The sequence below is a fragment of the Dryobates pubescens genome, chromosome 2 (genome assembly GCF_014839835.1).
Source record: "Dryobates pubescens isolate bDryPub1 chromosome 2, bDryPub1.pri, whole genome shotgun sequence".
Lineage (NCBI taxonomy): Eukaryota > Metazoa > Chordata > Aves > Piciformes > Picidae > Dryobates > Dryobates pubescens.
The window spans coordinates 47843614-47865725 of record NC_071613.1 but is presented as its reverse complement, the minus strand read 5'-3'; the positions used below and the strand labels follow the sequence as shown (position 1 = coordinate 47865725).

The window sequence follows — 22112 nt, the reverse complement described above, 5'->3', positions numbered from 1 at the left end:
ATTGTTAGCCCTTTTCCCAGACAGCTGTTGACTCATTCCTTCTTCCTCAACATAAACCAAAGAACCTTCAATTCAAATCACAAGTTTCATCTTTCCTGTGAGGTTTTTCCCCATCTGTATCCATTAAGTTTTACTCCTGCCTGCATATGAGGTGAAAGAGCACTGCTGAGCCCCTGATATGCTTGCTAAATGTGTTTTTTATTGCTCAAAATCCAATAAGTCCGATAAGGTGAAGGAGGCTAATGTGAGCAAGGCCTGCAGGCTAGAGGCCAGCCCTGATGCTGCACTTGCGGTTCATGGAGGTCACTGTGTCTGGCATGGGAGGGACCATCTTGCTGTGCCTTTACTCTGCATTTGGCTTCCATCAGAATGACATTTTTCTGGATATCATAGAAGTAACCAGTCTGACTGCTCTCCCCTCTCTGGAGTGGATGTTTGTACCCAGGGCTGGTTCCTGTACAGGGCTTCCTTAGCAGCTCTCTTCAGACTGAGCAGAAGACCAGTCTTTTCCTCACCAGCTCAATCTCTTCTGTAACCTGCTCACAGAGGTACCTGCCTTTGAAAAGTCTGACTTCAGACAAGCAAAATTAATTTTGTCTTTGGAGATAATGTATTTGAGATGATTTAAAGTGGATTTCCTTCCAAGAAATTCAAATCTTCTGAAGATGAACTTCACTTACATTCACTCAAGTGGATATCTGGTGTTATGGTGAGATTTACAAGCAGAGCTCGAGATCCCTGTAGTCCTCCCAGAGTATGTCTTAAGCTGTGAGCAGAGGAAACTGTCAGACTTCTCTCTTTTCCTGTCCCTCTTCCCGACTCAGATGGACCTTCGACTAGCATCTCTAGGCCTGAATGCAGGTGCTTCTGGGCATACTCTTGGAGGAGGCGCTTGGCACTTCTTTGTGTTTCTCTAAGCACAGCTTGATGTCTGTAGCAAAACTTTTTTTGTTGTTTTCTTGCATCATTACTTTTTGGACACATCCTTTGTACAGCTTCTTCAAATTACTTAAGAAAAAGCAGGAGTGCAATTAGATTAGAAAACTGAGAGACAGAACCAGCAAATGAGCGCAACCTGGGGCTGAATTCTTAAAAGCCATGTTATTTTTGAGCAGTGGCTTCCTGCACCGAGAGTGTAGCTTTTAATATGATACGAAACAGTGCTCAGCAGCCTCCCTCTTGAAAGAACAGATGCTTCAGAGATGCCTGAAGCTGGAATCTCATGCAGTGAGAGACTCCAAATCAGCAGTTTTGTTGGGAAGATTTGTGCCATGTCTTCTGACTGGAACTGTCTTTTTCTGCTTCTCCCTGAGCTGAGTTTAACTGCTTCAGATGCTGTTTCACACACACCTCAGAGATGTCACAGGACCGCCTTGGTGTGTGGCACACTCTATTTTGTTTTACTGGGATATTTGTCTAAAGTAAGAGATCATCTAAGAATGTTATATATAGAGAAATGATTGCATGCTCATTATCAGCCTGAGGTATAACAATCTGCTCACAGAGCTTTCCAGCTTCCATCCTGAAATCTTTTGGCTTTAATAGCAAGTCTGGGCTGGACCTGTGAAGAGAGCACTTTATGTTTCTGGCAAGTCCTGCTCATGAATTTAGAGGAGACAGTTTTTTAGACTGTACCACAAACAAACCCGCAAAAAGTTAGAGTTGCCTTTCTTCTGATCTGTGAGGAAGCGGGGAGCTGTTGCAGCGCTGAGCAGAGCCCAGAGATAGCGGCAGTGCCGTGTGCGCTGGCAGGGGGTGTGAGGCTGATGCTTGTGCCTCGTACCTGTCTTACATAACATCTCCTGCATCCCGGCATCGCCACGGGCTCAGGCGTCCCAGAGGAGGCGGACACGGCAGAAGGGAACGGGGAAAGAGAAAAAATGCCGGGGAGCAAGAAGGGAAAAGCAGCAACATAAACTTCCTGTTGCAATCTCACTAATTTCAGCTAAGAGCACTGTAGGCTTTGGCTTTCACAGAGGTGAAACAGCTCATCTGGTTCAGTCTCTGCTGCCCGGCCCCGGGGGCGAGGGCGGCGCGACTCGGCTGCGGCTTAGTCCCAGCCCCAGCGCGGTCCCTGTCGCAGTGCCGGTTCGGTCCCGGTCTCGGTGGACGGCGCGGGGCGGTGGCGGGCGGGGCGGAGCGGACGGGCGGCCCCCGCCGGGCGGAGCTGTCACGGCGCCCCGGGGTGCGGAGCCACCGCAGCCGGAGCTGCAGCCGGAGCACCCCCAGCCGCTCAGGAGGCGCCGGGAGCCGCGGGCGCCCCGTGCCCGCCCGGCGCTGCTGCGCGCCGCCGGCACCATGAACCAGACGGCGACGGTGTCCCACCACGTCCAGTGCCAGTCCTCCCGCGCCGTCAAGGTAGGGCCGGCGGCCGGGCAGTGCCGGGCTAGGGTGTAGAGGGCGGCAGCGGCAAACCCGGCACATTAGCCGGGGACCGCGGGAATGCCGCCTTTGCGCCCTATCGCCCGTCACCGCGACGGGGAGGAAGCGGGCCACCCACGGGGAAAGTTTGCCCAAGGTGCGGGCAAAGCGCCGGAGTGTGCTGGGGATGGGGGTCCCTTGCTGACAACTTTGTCCCACGAGTTTCGCTGGGCTCTGCCGGGCTCCGTGGGACGGCTGCTCACGGTTACTCCCACTCCACGGTCATTCGCCGGGCTCCTCCAGAAGTTGGCCCCGGATGAGTTTGCCACTGGGCACGGAGATATCGTTGTCCCCCTGCTCATTACTCTGTAGTAACGATGTGGTTAAAGGTATGGTGTAAAACAGGCTTGTTAGTCGTGATTTTGCCGTTGTCCGGTCGGAAGGATCCCGGAAAGCAAGCGCCTGTGTGCCTGCTGGTTTTGTTGTCCCCACGTGCGAGAGAGGTGTGTGGGTGCTGTGGCTGGGCAGGGAGGATGAGGGTGGGGTAAGATCCCGGGGGACTAGCTGGCTCTCTCCAGGCTACCTTCTTCCCTAGCCTCTGCCACGGTCCTGCCTTTGCATCCATCTAAGGCTACTTTCCAGCCCAGTTACTGCTATCAACGGCGATAAAATGAAATCCCTGAACAGATTTGTATTCACTCGAAAGTATCTCTGCAGAAATAAGTCCGGTTTTTTTCTTCTTTCCTTCTTATTTTCCCCTGAAATAAAATAATGCAATCAGTGACAGTATTTGATTATTGATTCGTAGCTCTGGGAAAAAAAAAATCCAGAAATTTGACACCAGCTATTTTTTTTTTTTCCCATGAAATGATGTGAAAGCTTGAGAAGTTCACTTCAGTGCAATGCCGTGGGTGACTCAGGATCACCCAGTGAGAGGCTGCGCAGGTTCCTGCAGGGGCAGGAAAGCTGCTGGGGCTTCCATCCGATTGCAGGCAAAGTTGGAGGGTTTGGGATTTGTTTGTGTTCTCAAAAGGAGCAGCTGAACTGTGCGTTATGGTAGCAGCTTGTCAGTTGGGCATTACGCAGTCAGAGCTGGGAAGAAAAGTCATGACTTAGAGCTGAGGCAGGAGGGGATTAAAGGTATAACTCTTCTGTTAGGACTGTCATTTTTACATTGGCTGCATTAGCAGTGTATCCTCAGAAATGCAGAATGGCTGTGGGCTCAGGGAGAAGGTGAGGATTGACCCGTGGCTCTAATGACCAGGTGTGTAACATGTACCTGTATCCATAAATGGCTGGTTAGTTTGTGGTCAAATGGGCACTGTCATGGAAAGTGATGGACTCCTGTTGCCATGGCCCATTTCAAGAGTCAGCCTATGGAGTATTAAATTGCTGGAAATGATTTCATCCTCTTTAGGTCTGTCTCTGAAAGCACCAGAGAACAGAGTACAGTGTGGTACTTGCTTGGGGTAGTATTCTTGTCTTACAAGAATACTTACATTTGGTTCAGTGATGCTAATTTTTCCCTGACAGCAACATTTATTAAATTCATTTGACAGGACTTTGAAGCCCAAACAACAACCACCACCACCAATATCAATATTCCATTAAAAAAAAAAAAATAAAAAAAGAAGACTGAGACGAGTCAATAGTCTTCAAAAGAGGGAACATGAATCAGAGCCTCCTAGACATGAGTCCATTTTACAGCCAGCTCAGTAATACTGATTCCATTAGAAATCTGTCTCATTTCTTTTGCTCTTAATTCAACATGTCAGGTGTAAAATGTGCTTTCTCAATAGTTTCAAGTGCTTCCATGCCAGGCAAATGGATACTCCATGAGAAAGTATTTATGACCACAGGCAAGCAGTAGCTGCCCTATGGTAATGAGGACCTTGTATTGGAAGTTACTTTGAAAATATATCCTTAGTGACCAGACAAATATAAATTGCATGCTAATCGTCACTTGCCAAGAAACAGTGTTAGTTCCAGAAATCATGAAGATGAAAAAAACCAAAAAAGGTTTACAGGAAAACTTCATGCCTATTGGAATGAGATCTATAACTTTTTACCCCCTCCTCTTTTTGTTATACTTTATGTTTCTCTCCAGCTCACAAACCTATGACATCTCAGCTCCTGGGTGTTACAATCAATGTAATGTTACTGCTCTGTGGTTTTTTGGATCATCTCTGCACTGCTCTGTAATGCAGCAGAAAGATTCGAATCCACACAACCAGAAGTAGGATGGTCCATTTGTCCACTAAACTGAACCATGCAGACTTTATCTGGGACAGTTGCTGTTCTGAATCGCCCTGGTACTGAGGAGGGCTGGTGCCCAGGTGTAGGGACATCCTGTCCGTTTCTTCCTTGTTGAGGGAACAGTGCAACTTTTTGCATCCATGAGCACTGAGAACTGATTGTACTGCATCAAAGTAGTTTTGTTGATGGTGAACCAAGCTGACAGAGGAAATCCAATATAAAGCAAGGAAAAAAAAATAAAGCTGAAAGATACCAACCCCCTTGGATAAAATGCAAAATCTCCTAATAAAGCCTTCTTTTACCTCTAAGCCTTTTTACAGCTTTTCTGAAATAATTGCAAATCCTACCACCTTGCTGGCACCACTATGAATAATGATCTTTCACTCTGAGATCTGTAACAAAAAACTTTTAGGGACTAGCTAGGAATGCTAAATACCTGCCTTATTCTTGTATCCTTACAGCCTCGACTTCAGGAGCACCCCCAGGGCAACAAACCTGGTTTTAGTCTTCACATTCTTGGCTCATCTTGTCAACGCAGCAAGTAAATTAGCTCTTCCAGGAGGCTCACTCTGTTGTTGTGCACTTTCATGTTGCACTGATGGCCAAATGATTTTTTAATTATTTCTACCCCCTGACAGAGAAAGAATCTGTTAAAACAGTGTTTGCCTTCTTCGGAGGGAAAAAACCCAAACAAACCACAACCCAGAAACAGAAAATAATAATTTATCTTGGCTGGCCAGGGTCTGCCATTATAAATTCTTTCAAACTGGGCATTTGTACTGAAATTACAGTGACCACAGACCAGAAATACTTATGTCTTGCTCTTAACACAGGCTGAAGTAAAATTTGCCCTTAAATAAACCCCAAAGAAAAGACAAATCAAGCTAATATTTCTGTGGCTTTCTACAGTCTTTAATAATAAAACATTTTCTACCAGATCATGACTCGCTGCTGTTATCAACCTAATATTGATCTGGCTGTGAGCTGGATCATGGAAGGAGTTACTAACTGGCATTTCAGAAGCACATAATTACTGTGTAATATAATATGTATGTTATACCCTTTTACCCTACTCTTCCTTCTTCCCCGTCTTCCTTTCACTTTTATTTATTCATTAGCTTTTAGATTGTAAACTACAAAAGGCAAGTGCAGATGTCCTTAGCAAAAATTCTGCAGCAGCAGGGACGGTATTAGGAAGTTTTACATTTAAGGTTCATTGTAGTAGTGTTTTAACACTCACTCATTGATAGTGCTTTACAAATAGTTTTCTTGCTTACAGTTAGGTTGAGGAGCACATGTTGAAAGAGTTTGTTGTGTTGTCTGTGGACTTACATATATGTTTATGGTAGCTAAGAGTTTTACACCAGACCTACACCTTAGCAGGAAACATCTGCCTGCTCCTGAAAATGGTGTATGCACACCTCCTAAAGAGAGAGAGTGTAATGGGTTGGGGCAGACCCCCTCCCCACCATGGACAGAAATAACGACTCAGACAAACGGACTGCAAAAGTGATGGAAAGCAGTGAGTGTGTACAGAGAGCCAGAAGCACAGTGACAAAAGAAACCCCAAAGCAGACCCAGAAACATCCCATCCCCACCTGGGGGTGCACCCACGACCCCCAGGGCTCCTTCTTCCCCCTCCTGCCACTGCTAGGATAGTCTCCACTGGCCAGATCTGAGACTGCCCATCCACCCATGGCCTTGGGCCTAGCCAGGCCCATGGCTGGGAGACATCTCTCCCAGTTACTGGGTGGCGGAGAGGGAGGAAAGAGGAAGTGCTAGACCCCGCACTGGATTTTATAGTGGTGCAGAGAATTATGGTAAGAAATACCTAGTTTCCTGTGTCCACCCACTGGGCTGGACTTCTGGACACAGGAAACATCCCCGTAGCAGAGGGCACCCAGCCCAAACTACTACAGAGAGATAGCAATTGTTGGCTATTCCTGTTCATAAAGCCTGCTCAGTAATACTTTTCAGGTTAAACTTCAGGTAGGTAGATCTTCCTGTGCCCACAGGATGTGCATAAACCAGGCTTTATGCAGGTACAGGAATGATTCAAATCTGTCAGCTGTTTAGGAAATAAATCCTTTAAAATGAGAACAGCATTTCTGAAATCCATTCCATCAAAAGCAAGTCACTAACGGATAATCTCAGCAAGTGTTCAATTATGAATTATCCAGGATGATACGTAACAAAGGGCACAAGTAACACAGGGCTGTGGCATTGTCAGAAAGGCAGCCTATGGCAGCATAATAATGCAAGAAAGCCAAGAAAAAGTGGTACATTTAAAGCAAATAGGTTTGGGTGGTATTTTGCTTACGGCATGAGATGATTAGAGCACTGCTGTGCCATGTGGGAACGTGTGAGGAGCCACCGCTCTGGGGAAGCACAGTGTGGAGGTGGCAGTGGAGGCTGGAGGCAGGCTGGCCATGGAGGAGGCAGATTGCTGTCATGCCTCTGGATGTGGCTGTCTCAAAATGCACACTTAGAACAAATGCTTTTTAGTGTCATAAATGCTGAGCAGATGTGCAATGCCCTTGTGTTTATCCTGCTCTTGAGACTCTGTCTGAAGGTGTGCAGTGAACCATTAGGGTCACCAAAAGTGATTATGGCACTAGCCACAGAGAGTGGCTTGGAGCGTGAGAGTAATGCCTTGAGTCTTGATCACTGAAGGCTTCTGGAGCTCTTTTTCATCCTCATCATCTGCAGTTGCTTTTCATCCATACTGGTAAATTGATTTTGCTCACATTTGTGCTGAGTGGAATTGCTGGTGTGACTTTGCAGACCAAAACCACACCTTATGATGACAGACATGTACATATGGGGAGAGCAAGCTGCAGGTCTCTAGATGAAATGTTGAATCTAATCACATCTTGTAAATCTTCCTGTTTCCACATATTACCTTTCTGCATTGTTTCAGTCTCTTTGCCAACATTTGTACTACCCAAGAATAATCAGTGCCTTTTCCTTTTAAAAATAGTACTTCCTTAGTCGTCTGAAAATGTGTGGTTGCAAACAAAAAGCTGCAGCAGGAGTGAAACTAATATATACACAAATACACATGACCATCATGATAAATTATGTTTAATAATAGGTTAGTACTTTCCTGGATTGTAATAGTATAAAATTTTTCTTACCTGTGATTCATTACTTTAAGAAATGGCATTAGGTTTGACTCCCTTTGAAGCCACTTAAGATATGGGTCTGTGAGTGTCAGATAACACTTTCCCACTTTCCTGAAAGGATGCCACATCATAAGGAATTTAATCTTTCTCATTCTTAAATCCCAAACTGTTTTACTAAATACGTGTGGAGATAATTTTGTGCTTGTTTTGTTCAGTATTTCGTTCTTGATCTTAGCATGGTAAGGCTTGCATGCTGTCCACCAACTGAGCATTGTTCTGGAATTATTGAGGACCTTTCTTATTTAAAGATTTTTATCTAAGGTCCTCAAATTGAATTATGAATGCTAAATTATGCAACATCCAGGTTAGCAATTGTGCTGTATTAATCATTTGGCAGTTTTTTGGATCAGTGGCTTTGACTTCTCACATGTCAACAACACCCAGTGTTACTGTCAGCATGTGCCAGAAACAAAGCGTCATCTTAGGCACCTACATATTAACCTCTATAATTCTTCTAAATGAGGCACCTAATGGTGGCAAAATGCTTCAGGGGCTTTTTCTTTCAGAGAGAGAGAATTAGATACGCAGGGTTGTCACTCTGTGAATGGAGTTACGAGTCATTCACAGCAATATATGCCAACCCAAGGTACCTAAGGGAAGACAACACCTGGAATCAGCCATCAACTTAATTAAAGACTTTCCACAGTCCTGAGCTGTGAAGTTAATGCAACTGCTGCAGATGAGGTCATGATTTATTTCATATGAAATTTACTCAGTAAAATAATTTGAGCAAATTGTGCTTTAAACTGTTCATTTTTCAGTGCTGACAAAGGGGGCACCAGCTCAAAAGAACAGCAGGTACTGTGCGCATCTTATGAGTCTCATCTCCACATGAGGAGTGCCAAAAAGAGGGAGGACATTGGTGCCCTCCAGGGGCCTCAAGGGAAGTGGGATAGAGTCCAAGGATTTTTAAAGCTTAGTGTTAGTAATGAGTTGCTGACCTCTTTCCTGGGGGTATATCAGAATAATAATCTGACATTTTACTTCAAAAAGAGGGGAACTGGAACTGAACCAGTTGGTGACTCCACAACACAGAGACAGCTGTTCAATTTGAGTTGGTGTGTGATCTGACCAAGGGAAAAGGATGTGCAGGGCAAGCCCTGTGGAAGTTTTACAGAAAGCTGAGAAGGAAAAGGAGATCATATCTGAAGGACACCTTGAGGCTGTGATGGAACCTTGGCAGGAGAAGGCAGTCACAGGAGTGACAGGAAGCTGGGATCTCAGAGTGCAAATGACTGTGAAAAGGCAGCTGACAAGTCGAGAAGTATTAGAATGGAGAATCGTATTGTAGCTTCAGCCAGAAAGAGGTTACAAGGGTTATTGACTGTTAGATTAGATTACATAGCTATGTCTGGCCAGTCACACTGAAGTTGTTACAGAAAGTCACAGATTTAAAGGAGAAACCAAGAGACAGAGGTAACATACTTTCATTGTCAACTGCCAGAGGTGAGGTTTGTAACATAATCTCAGAAGCAAGGCAGCACAGTGTCTATAAGCTTCATTCCACTGGGCAGTGACTGGCTGGAAAGCAGCCCTGAGGAGAGGGACTTGGGGGTGCTGGTGGATGAGAAGATCAACATGAGCTCTCAATGCACACTTGCAGCCCAGAAGGCCAATCAGATCCTGGGCTGCATCAAGAGAAGTGTGGCCAGCAGGTCAAGGGAGGTGACTCTCCCCCTCTACTCAGCTCTGGTGAGACCTCACCTTGAGTACTGCGTCCAGTTCTGGAGCCCCTATTACAAGAGGGATATGGACATGCTGGAACGTGTCCAGAGAAGGGGCACGAGGATGAGCAGAGGGCTGGAACACCTCTCCTATGAGGACAGACTGAAAGAGTTGGGGCTGTTCAGTCTGGAGAAAAGAAAGCTCTGAGGTGACCTAATTGTGGCCTTCCAGTATCTGAAGGGGGCCTACAAGAAGGCTGGGGAGGGACTTCTCAGGATATCAGGTAGTGATAGGACTAGGGGGAATGGAATGAAGCTGGAGGTGGGGAGATTCAGGCTGGATGTGAGGAAGAAGTTCTTCACTGTGAGAGTGGTGAAGCCCTGGAATGAGTTGTCCAGGGAGGTGGTTGGGGCCCCATCCCTGGAGGTGTTTAAGACCAGGCTGGATGAGGCTCTGGCCAGCCTGATCTAGTGTGGGGTGTCCCTGCTCATGGCAGGGGGGTTGGAACTAGATGATCCTTGTGGTCCCTTCCAACCCTGACTGATTATGTGATACTATGTGTAAAACCCAAGCTACCTCTGTAAGTAAGAAACACCAGATAGAGTAGCCCAGTGTCATTTCTGTTCACAGATTTCTAAGAATTTTTGTGTTCAGGTAATTGTGGAGCAATCAAAATTAAAGCTGCAAGCTCCTGTGATTTGTGGTAGCAAACATCAGAGGTGCTTAGTGGGTTGCTAAGCATGGAAAAATTGATGCTATTACATTAAAGGATGACACATAGGTTGTTTTATTTTGCTGTTCCTCCTCCTCCTGCTAACTTCTGGGCAAAGCTGTGTCTGACTCCTTTGGTGTCCTGTGGACTATTTGTGTGTTGTTGAAGTCCCTGGCTGGCAACGTGTCCTGCAGCCGTTCGCCAGAGAGCCTTGGTTCAGCCATACTTGCAGTAGGCAGAGCTTTCTTATCCTGTGGATAGGTAGGTGAGATGCAAACATTTTCTGTGCTGACAAAACAGAGACCTGCTAAAAGAGGAAGGATAAAGCAAGGACAGATACCTGTGCCCAGCAGTCACATTTATGACTGTAAATGCTCCGTTTGTGCTCCTGTGTAAAGTGGGAGCATTTCCTGGGTACTGGAGCTTTGCTGTGAGATCTCCAGTGCTGTGTGATTCAATACAGCAAAGTCCTTTAAGCTTAAGGGAAGCTGATTTCCCAAATGGTCAGATGTCAGTGGAGAGGGCTGAGTGCCTCTCTGGGGTTCGCATTTCCTCATCTCCTGCCATTGGGGAAATGATCAGTCAGTGGTCTCTCAACTTAGTGTGTCAGGCACTGGATTTACTCTTCAGTACAGCAGCCAAGGCATGAAGAATCTTGATTTAAATAGTGGTGGTTTATTAGCCTTATTTATGTTTTTAAAGCTGTGGTTCCTGCAATGTAAGGGCAAGTGTTCATCTCTTGTCTTAGCTTTCCCTGGATGTTATCAATGAGTAGCAGGTCTGTATTTTGAAATAAACTTTTTTTCTTCTGTAAAATCAATTGCTTATACAGGAAAATTTCTGACATCCCAATTAAGCAATTTATCTAAAAGAAATCTTTCCCCCTTCCTTTTACATCATTAAACACTTAGTCAGCTTGAAAGCTGCATTGGTCTGCCAGCTTGGGATTAATGCCACAAACATTTCTCTTCATATTTGCTGCAGAGATGACCTGCAGACATGAGCATCATGCTAAAAAATAGCTTTTGTAATCCCTTGTGCATGATATCTGAGAGCCAAAACCTGCCTCTCTTTTCCTTTATGTCTTTAAACTGTCTAGAGGAGAGGATCCAGACTCAATGACCCTCCTTTATGGCCCATCCAGCCCCTTGTCCACTCCTGCTGCCTCCTCAGGCTTGGGCAGTTGCAGACATTGCTTTCTGGATGTGGTGGCGCTGGCTCTGCTGTGTCCCTGTCCCTATCTGCACCATGGGAACATCATCACATGTGGTCCCCTCTGCATTCAACCCTCCAGGCTGTTCATGAGCGCCCAGAACATGGCATCCTAAAACCTGAACTGAGGCCAGTCCTGCTGAACAACAGGGAGGATTTTGGGCTTACTTTAGCTTTTATTTTGTAAATTGAAAGAAGGGGGGAGCCCTTAGATTTTTTTTTTCTCTTTACTTTTTTTCCTCTTTAATTTATTTTTTTTTAATTTAATTTTTTTTTCTCTTTAATTTAATTTTTTTTTCTCTTTAGCCTGTTTGTCTGTTTTCAGTATAAATAAGTGTGGACATGTTCTAAGATTACCGTCGCAGCTCCTGAACACTGGACGGAATCGACCCTCTAAAGTTTTAATCTTTCCCATCACTCACAATCCACCTGTACCAGAAATCCACTGTGTGTGGCACTGAGCACTATGACAGTCTGTTTATTCAATCTCTATCCTAACCTTGCTCCTCTGTGAGCTTGGAGGGAAATTGATGTGCTTCTGTGTTGGCCCCTTGCGGAACATATTACTTTCTGCTGCTTGTAAGGATCCTGATAATCCAAACCCATAAAAGCATCTACACAGTGCTGGAATGATTGACTAAAGGTTTTCTTACTGTAATTTATACACATATCAATAATTACTTAGTTGACTCTTTTTGATACAGGACATGATGTCTAATGGCTGGAGACAAAAACTGGAAAATTGGAGTTTAGGATAAGCTTATAAACTCTGTCCAAGACCAGATATATGCACCTGTTACTCTCTTTTCCTGTGATAATTTTTGATTTCTGAATTCCCCACAGTTGCCTTCATCAAAATATCAGTTTACATCCATGAGAATAGGCTTAGTCTGCAGTGTGAAAAAAATCTCAGTTTTATAATTCACGAGCTGTAATGTGTTTTCTGGGAACATTAATGTCTCTGAAACTTGATTATGCAAATATTGTGGAGGGCAAACATTTGTGGAGGGCAAACAAAAGCTTAGTGAAAACAAATCCATAAAATAATTAAGGAAATATGGGTGGATTTCTATTTTCATTATATTTGCCCCTCTCTAAACATTTCCCAATCTCTCTGGAACCTTCTTTCCCCTCACTGATTTAAAAGCCTCTGATGACACCAGTTCCATCCCAAGTCAGGTCAAAGCTATCCCTGGCAATCTATGTAGTTTCTAATGACATACCAGCCTCAGCAGAATTATGACACTAAACACTGTTCAGATTTGAGCACTCTAAAGGAGTGAAGAAAAGAATTTTAGATGGCCATTGACATTAGGCCTCTCAGTTATTGGTGAGCAGCTGAGGTTTTCAACATCTGGTACATAAATATGAAGCAACTGACTTGATGGTTATGCTGTGAAAGATATGTATTTAATGATTTTTAACTAAACAGCTCTTTTTTCTTTCCTTTTTCTCTCTTTTTTCTCTTTTTCTATTTATTTATTTTTCTTTTTCTTTTTACTTTTTTTTTTTTCTTTTTCTTTTTCTTTTTCTTTTTCTTTTTTTTCCTCTTTTTTTTTCTTTCTGTAGGAATGTTGGAATTTTTTGTTTGCTTCTTGTCATACCCATTGGCTTGAAATTCTGTAGGGTCACTGTAGCAATCCTAAGGTGGTAATAATAATAATGATAATAATGATAATAATGATGATGATAATGATACTAATGATGATAATAATGATAATGATAACGATAATAAAACAACAAATGAACAAACAAACAACAACAACAGGTTGGAAGAGACCTCCAAGATCATTGTGTCCAATGACTCAACAAATCCAACCCACCTAAACAACTAAACCATGGCACCAAGCACCCTAAATTTGGATTGAGCTTCAGACACATTGAATCAAGCTGTATGAGTAGCCAGAGCAGCAGCTGAAACCTCAAGTAGGGCTCAGTTATGGTGGCCTATGTCAGGGATTCAGCTGAGCACTTGCTAACTTATGAAAGTCAGGTGGTAGCAAACCATATCTGGTCATGAGGGAGATAAAGTGGGAGCCCTTTGATGGTTTATGTGATAGCTTTGCAAGTGAGAGCATTGTTCTCTACCTGGCCTTGAGTTCTTAGTGCAGTTCTGTAATCTTTTTACTGGATTTGAGCTACACAAAATACACGTATTTATAGTCTCAGGCAGTGTTCAGAATGAGTGTTTATGCATAAAGTTGCTTGTGAAGTAATTCTCTTGATGACACCAAAAAGCTGGGCCAATAGAGAATTTGGGTCACCCTACCTAAGAAGATTCTGTAATTCAAACATCTTTTAGAAAACATGTTAACATTTTTACATGGAGTAGTTGGGAAAGCCTTTAAATTTCAAACCAATCTATCCCCTTTGCTCCTCAAACATATTTTTATAGATCCAAATCATTTAGCACCAAATTCTGATAAAGAAAAAAAATCATCATTGCAGTACTTTCAAAACCCTATTCCTCATGTTGAGAAAGATTTTAATTCCCCCCCCCCCCCGCTTGTGTCACCCTGTGTACAAAGCTCTACAAAATAAAGGTGGCAGAGGTTACATGCAATGAAAATAAAAAAGAATGAGCTCATATGAAAAAAAACAAAGAGAGACTCGAGATTGTTGTGTTTCATTTTTAAACTGCAGTCAAAAAAGTACTGTATGCTCTGTATGCATGATGAATGCTGCATACACAGCAGAAAAAATGCATTGCAAGACTTTGGAACACTGTATCAGTGCAACAGATACAGTGGCTTTTGGGCAGAACTTTATTTTTTTACAGAATAGAATTTTTAAAAACAGTAATAGTCCTCAAGCTGCCTTTTTAGAATAGAATAGAGATTAGAATAGAATAGAGTAGAATAGAGTAGAGTAGAGTAGAATAGAATAGAATAGCATAGCATAGCATAGCATAGCATAGCATAGAATAGAATAGAATAGAATAGAATTAACCAGGTTGGAAAAGACCTTTGAGATCATTGAGTCCAACCTATCACCCAACACTATCTAATCAACTAAACCATGGCACCAAGTGCCTCATCCAGTCTCTTCCTAAACACCTCCAGTGATGGCGACTCCACCTCCTCCCTGGGCAGCCCATTCCAATGGCCAGTCACTCTTTCTGTGAAGAACGCCTTCCTAACATCCAGCCTAAACCTCTCCTGGCACAGCTTGAGACTGTGTCCTCTTGTTCTGTTGGTGATTGCCTGGGCAATTATTTTTTTGGAAGAACAATTCATTGTGCTCATTATTTTCCAGTATTTCTTCTCTGTTCCTACTGTGGAGAAAGCAGACAGTATATATCTGAAACCTCAGATACAGATCAGACTTTAATGTTTCATGTATTCAGAGCAAAGAAATGAAATCGCTAACATTATTGTTTAGCAGAAATTTTGGCTTTTATTGAATAGCTGCTTCTAATGATGACCTGTGTGATCATGCACACTTGGATGATTAGGTTTTCTATTTTAACATTTAAAATTAAAATGTTAGGATTCCTATCAGCAGGGAATATCCAGAGTAGCATGTGATAATGTAAAAGTTCTCCAGAATAGTACTATGAATGTTTGACAAAGTATCATAATGTCAAAGTTTAAATTATTGAATAGCTGCAGCTCTGCTGTAGCAAGTGCAATGTAGATTAATAGACATAAAAGGAAACTTCATGTTCCAGATGAAGTAGCTGAGTAAATATATCATCTAAGTGGTTGATAAAGTAGCTAAATTACTGTAAACAAACAATAAAACATCTTAGTGGAAATATCTCCACGAAGCTGCATATTGGAAGAGTAAAAAGTTAAATGCAAATTGTAAACAGATAAAAGGGAAAAGCTGGATGGAAGGTTTTTGATGCAATATGTAGGCTCTCTTGGCTCTCTGTCTAAAAAATTTGCTGTTCCTGAAGAGTAATGACTGCTCCCTCTGACATGGAATAATGTATAAGAGAAGACAGTAGACGTAAGATGGATACAACCTATTTCTGCCATTAAAGGCTCATAATGGAAATATTTCTCGGCATTGTATTTTGAAAATTTTCAGGAAAAGTAAAATGCTGAGACTGTATACATCATTAATCAATTCTAAGCCATCTTAATGCATGCTGGAGTGAGAAATCAGAGTCCCTAGATACTTATTAGTGAGCCCAGACTGGCAAAACAGCGATTCACTGCATGCCACACAAACGGCTTTTCCCCCACTTCCCTTTATCATTATCTTTGAAAGTTTTAGTTTCCAAGAAAATATCCAGGCTGGAACTGATCACCCTCTACCCCCCTAAGGCTTAAGAGGTGAAATATATGGGTTTATGCCAGAGGTATTTGTGGAAGCATCAAAATTCTTGTCTGCCAACCTGAGTCTATGTGCCCTCGGCAGCACAAGCAACTGGGAGTTTTCAAGATGTAGCTAAGGTAGAGCTGTGTTGTGAAATAGTCTTACTTACTTCATAGAGTGCAACTGGAGTACTGTACCCTCCTTTGAAGTCCTCTGTACAGTGAAGACATGGACCAGTTTAAGTGGGTGCAGAGGAGGGCCCCAAAATTGATCAGAGGGTTGGAGCACCTCTCCTGTGACAACAGGGTGAGAGACTTGGGGTTGAGAAAGCTCCAGAGAAACCTGATTCTGGCTTTTCAGTATTTAACAGGGTACTATAAGAAAGATGGGAACAGACTTTTTTAGTAGGGCCTTTTCTGACAGGACAGAGGGTAATTGTTATTAAACTAAAATGAGGTAGATGTAGAATAGATATAAGGAAGTAATTTTTTTATGATGAGGGTGGTGGTGAAACACCGTAACAGCTTGCCCAGAGAGGTGGTAGATGCTGCATCCCTGGAAACATTCAAGGTCAGGCTGCATGGAGCTCTGATCAGCCAGAGCTCACTGAAGATGTGTTTGCCTACTGCAGAGGGGTTTGATTAGATGAGTATTAAGGTATCTTCCAACTCAGACAATTCTAGGATTCTATAAAAAAGGTAAAAATTTAAAGTCCTAGCAATGGCAGCAGAGTTGTCAATCACATCCCCTCCCGTCTAACAAGAGGCAGCCTGGAAAAGATGGAAGAGTTTCTGTCTTGTGGGATCTTACCTTACTTTATGCTAAGTTCTTATCTTTTTATTGTATTTTTTATCCTACTTCCAGTGGAGAACTCTCACGTAGATCAAAAGGTAATGGTAAGAAGCTGACCTGATGAAGGTTTCAGAAGAAAAGGAGAGGAAGAGAGATAAGACGTCGTAACAGTTTTCAGTAAGGGGGATTGCTTGAAAATGCTACATTTCTGATTCTCATTGTTTTCTCAAAATGATGCTTTCAAAAGGATGAAAAGTTTCTAAGCAAGTGAAGAGAGTAAAAAGTAATACTAAAATTACACTGAAAACTTCTGAATTCAGTATTGTGTTATGTAAGAAATTTGTTCATTATGATCTATGGGGAACATCAGTGGCTACAAAAGCTAGATAAGAAACTGTTTTTTTTTTTTTTTTCCTTTTTAATAACACTTAATCTCACAAGCACAATTTAATCTAATGTTTCTTTCAGAGGTTTTCTTACCCCTGAGTCAGCTCTGTGATATTTAAAATTTTCTGTAGGTGACAATTTACATTTCCAAAGAACACATGAAGGAATGGTCAAATTCTTGCCACATGCCAGCAGGATGAATACTTAGGCATTATTAATTCCCTCTTATGATGGGCATGGGGGCAAAGGAAACTTAAATGACTTGCACAAGGCTGCTGAGGAATTAGTGATAAAGATGATGAGACCATGTGGGTTCTTTATCTCCTTTCAATACCCAGCTGAAATACAATGATATTCAAGAGGAAAACTACTGACATAACAGTTTGTAAAAGCCCTAAGAAAAAAAGAGAATTAGAAGATGGAAACTCAGCAAAAAGAAGGAGCCCCCTGTTTTGACACATTCTTTGCACCAAATGACATCTCCCTGGTCAGCAGAGACTCATCAGGTGTCTCATTCACGTGGACAGTATTTTAATCCTTGGCATAACTGCTCATTCATTCTACTTATCTGTTGTGGAAATTACCCACAAAACTAATGACCTTTTCCTCTTACACTGTATATAGAGACTTATAGTCTCTTTGCTCACAGTAGAAGTTGCCTGAATGATGTGACCAAGGGGAATGTTGTACATCTTTATATGATTAGTCTTCAAAACCCCAGTTTTGTTCCTTTTTAAGACAAAGTGGCAAAAATCCCATTGCTTTTTTTGAATCATTGGATAGGTGAGCTCTGAATTCTCATATTAAGGTGCCTTTAAGATAAATCATACCTGACCATGGAAGGACCATTGTGGCACAAAGTACATAAACCCTCTCCAAAGTCTGAACTTGAATGGCCTCTAAAATTTCATCTCAAACTTAGTATCTGCTGCTGAATTTTCAGGTATCCAATAAGCCACAGGTCAGCCTTAGTTTCTCAGACAAGGTGCAGAATATCACTGCCGGTGCATTTCTCCCTGTTGCTGTTTCCCACAGTATCACCAGATGTGTCTGTTTGCCAGTGACACAGCACCTACAGGGGAACAGTTACTCCTGGCCAGGTTCCCTCCCTTTTGCATTCCTGAGCAAGGGCAGAGAGCTCTTCTGGGGCAGTGATGGAAGCACAGTATTTGTGTGTAGGTGAGCTGGAAGCAATGCCCTTTCAGATCACATACTTTTCCTTTGCTACTGTGTTGGGACTTGCTTATAAATGTTCCACTTCAAATTACCACTTCCTTCTAATTTCCCATTTTAATTTACTTCTGGTTTTCATCAATAATGGTTTTGGCAATCCAGATTATTTCACTTTATTTCCCTAGATACTTTTTATGGCTTGCATTTAAAAACTCCCAATATCCTACTGAGTAATATTTAGCACTTAAGCCTAGTTTCCTTGAAGATGAACAAACAAACAAAAACAGTAATAACAAGTACTGGGGCAGTTCTATGTTCAAAGTACTGTTTGTTTTTGGTTTTGGTTTTGTTTTCTGCCTTTCAGCCAGGACTTATATGATTTGTATTTATCTTTCCTAAAGAGACAGAATTATCTGAAACTTGGAGGAAATATATTCTGTAAATAAGGAATACTAGAATGAATAGGTTTTAATTATCTCTGCACTAAGCGCTGAACTGATGTGGTTATGATCTTCATTGCTGTGTGAAGAACAGGGTAGGGATTGAAAAAATAAGCAAGACATCTAATGAAAATCTTCCCTGTCCAACCAAAAGTGATTGATTTGCTTGTCTTTCAGTGAGAAATGCCACAGAGCTGGAAAATCTGTCTGGCTCAGGCTCTGCTGAGGGAGTTTGAGTTATGTGTCTTAATAAAGCTACGTTATATTTAGTAGCGACTTAGGAAGATGTTGCCCTTCTTTCCCTGAAGGCAAGATATGATCCAAGTTGCCTGATCAGATGAAAACTGGTGTTGTTGAGTGTAATCAACATGTATCAAATAACATTATTAGGAAACTTGATAGTGCAACTTTCTTGGGGCTGACTCTAGGCCTTATTGGATACATCATTTTTCTGCAGAAGAGGGGACATGCTGGAGGAAGATGCAGCATGTATAATGCATGCCCAAGTAGCACACTGATGAAATGTGGATGGAGTTGAATAGTACAACTGGAGTAACTGTTGAAATCTGCCCCAGGTGCTGTGTGTAATTGATAAATAACTACTAATAACCAGAGTAATAACAGTTTTGTTATGCATATGCTCAGTAGAAGTTTGGGTTTCAAGGGGAAGTTCAAGTATATCTGGGCTTTTCTCAGCCTTCAATAGCAAGGCTGCACTACAGCTGCTCTTTATTGCCTTCTTGGGGCATAGCAGCTGCACAGAGCCATGCTGAGAAGGGATCCTGCTGCACAGCCACTTTTTGTGCTCTGATGAACTCAGTTAATCAGGGCTGGATAGGAACACACAGAAGGTTACACCAGCTCTGCTGATGTATGGTGGCTGTCAGCTGCTGGAACAGGATCCCATCTGACATGGCTTTGTAGCCCTCGTTATTTGACTTCAAGACTGTTTTTGAAAACATGTGACTGCACTGTTAATGCCTACTCTGAGAACCACCTTAGATGGTCCCTCAGCTATGACAGAAAGACTTCTTTAATATTTAAGCACATTAAATTCACACAACATAATGGGTGGCTTTATGATTTAGTGTGATGATAGGCAACTTGCACTGATCTTCCTCTTCTTAATCCCATTTGAGTAGGTGGCTCTTGGACAATTAAGACTAGTAGCATGCCAATGATTATGTCAATTTTAATGCCAGCTTTTAAATTTTATTTAATTACTGTGAGATTCACTTTATGTTTCCAATCCAATAGCATTTTATTAATTAGTGACCTAAGAGACATAGAGCACTGCAACAGTCATTTTGATGAAGATTTTGTTTGTTAGAAGAGGATCAGGAACTGCTGCTAAAATGAAGTGTGCCTTTGAAAATGGAGGACTGGCACAGGCAGGTGAAGAGAGAGGATCTTGCTGCTGTAGGTGTATCCTGGTGGGGCAACCAGGCTTGCCAGCCAGAGGGTCAGGCAGCTAGTGAGGTCTCTGAGGAGAAGGGGTAATTCCCATGAGTGTATTAAAGAGTGTCTTAAAAGCAACTGATGAAACTTATCTGTCCTCTGGCTGGGGGTCTCCTCTGGAGTTCTCCTAGGGGTGGAAGGGGCACAAGACAGATCTTTTGAGAGAGTTAGAAAGGGTATTTACACCAGCAGCTATAACTGCAAAGCTAAAAGCAGTGTTTGTGTGGGCAGGGAGTGATAAGGGTGGCCCCTTCCCATGGACTCCTGGCTACCGAGGATATTTCTTTCATCACCGGAAAAGACTGCTCTGAGGTCTGGGGCAGAGCTGAGGGTATAGCCACAACCTCTGGAAGGGAACTTCTGGACTCAAATGTCATGTGTTGTTAGCTGGAAATTTGCAGAAGCCTTTCTAAAAGAGTTGTTTACATTAAATCCTCCTGAATCTGTGAGAATGAAGAAGCTGCTAGTTTCAATGAGTGGTTTTGTTCCAAAGAAATGCCTTCAAGAATAAAATGAAGGAGATTTTCTCATTTTTGTATTAATACATCAGTTAAATATTTATAAACAGAAGCCTCTGTGCTGCACTTTGAAGCCAGCCTGTTTCTGAGATACATGTTGGTGTCCAAATGTGTCACTATAAAGTCCTAAACTTTTTAATTAGGTTTGTCAGTTCACAAGCAAAGTAAAGTTTCTACATCAGATGTTTGAGACACAGAAGCTGTTTCCTTGATGTTTTGGGTTATTTAAATTATCTGCAATGCAAATTCTAGACATAGTCTTACAGAAGGCTAAATTAGTTTGAAAAACAAAGGTCATATCAAAGCTGGTTTGAGTTCATACAGTAGAAATTGCTGTAAGGCTTCTCTCTTATGTGGCAAAAGACTTCCTTTCTTTCTCTTTCCTTTTAACATTTTTGCCCAGATGTTATAATATAAAACTCCCTATAAATTATCACTATAAAAATATACTTAATTGATAGACCTCTCTACATTTTCCAGAAGGAGCTGTAGCATTTTATAGCACATTTTATAGGTCATATTCTCTGTGGAAGAGAAGCTTTTCAGATTTCAGGGTTGTTGGGTTATTTTAGATTCTACATGGCTGATGTGCTGGAATAGTCAAGGTCTGTATGTGTCGTGGGTTCCTTCTCCTGATGGGGCATATGGTAAAAAAGGTAATACATATATAAAAAACAAACAAACATGATGTAAGCTTTTCCACTGCATGTGACCAGGTACCATTCCACTGGGTTCTGCCATACTTCACAGTATCACAGTATCACCAAGATTGGAAGAGACCTCAAAGATCATCAAGTCCAACCCATCACCACAGACCTCATGACTAGACCATGGCACCAAGTGCCACGTCCAATCCCCTCTTGAACGCCTCCAGGGACGGTGACTCCACCACCTCCCTGGGCAGCCCATTCCAATGACGAATGACTTGCTCAATGAAGAACTTTCTTCTCACCTCAAGCCTAAACCTCCCCTGGTGCAGCTTGAGAATGTGTCCTCTTGTTCTGGTGCTGGTTGCCTGGGAGAAGAGACCAACTCCCTCCTAGCTACAACCCCCCCTCAGGTAGTTGTAGACAGCAATGAGGTCTCCCCTGAGCCTCCTCTTCTCCAGGCTAAACAATCCCAGCTCTCTGCGCCTCTCCTCATAGGGCTTGTACTCAAGGCCTCTCACCAGCCATGTTACCCTTCTCTGGACACGTTCAAGTGTCTCGATGTCCTTCTTAAACTGAGGGGCCCAGAACTGAACACAGGACTCAAGGTGTGGCCTAACCAGTGCAGAGTACAGGGGTACAATGACTTCCCTGCTCCTGCTGGCCACAGGGCAGGATGCTGTTGGCCTTCTTGGCCACCTGGGCACACTGCTGGCTCATGTTTAGGTGGCTGTCAATCAGCACCACCAGGTCTCTTTCTGTTTGGCAGATCACCAGCCACTCTGACCCCAGCCTGTAGCTCTGCCTGGGGTTGTTGTGGCCAAAGTGCAGCACCCGGCACTCAGATTTGTTGAATGCCATCCTGTTGGACTCTGCCCATTATTGTTCCAAGGAGCACCATTTAAAAAAACAAATGCTACTTTGATTCATCTGATAGTCCTGAAGGCCCAAAGAATGAGCAGAATTTCTCAGCTTGCCTAAGGATATTTAAAGGAGATAAATTTAAGACAGGTTTTAATGAAAAATATTTTCAGAGCACT

The 22112-nt window shown here is 42.7% G+C and overlaps 1 protein-coding gene across 1 annotated transcript in view; it reads left to right on the top strand.

Annotated features, from left to right (window-relative positions):
- Window positions 1-2164: 2164 nt before the first annotated feature.
- The window catches only part of DPP10 (dipeptidyl peptidase like 10), a 592658-nt gene continuing 572710 nt past the window's right edge, over window positions 2165-22112 (top strand). The window contains exon 1 of the mRNA XM_054176832.1: window positions 2165-2358. Within this exon, the coding sequence (XP_054032807.1) occupies window positions 2299-2358 (60 nt within the window). The 5' untranslated portion in view covers window positions 2165-2298. The remainder of the gene's footprint in view (window positions 2359-22112) is intronic.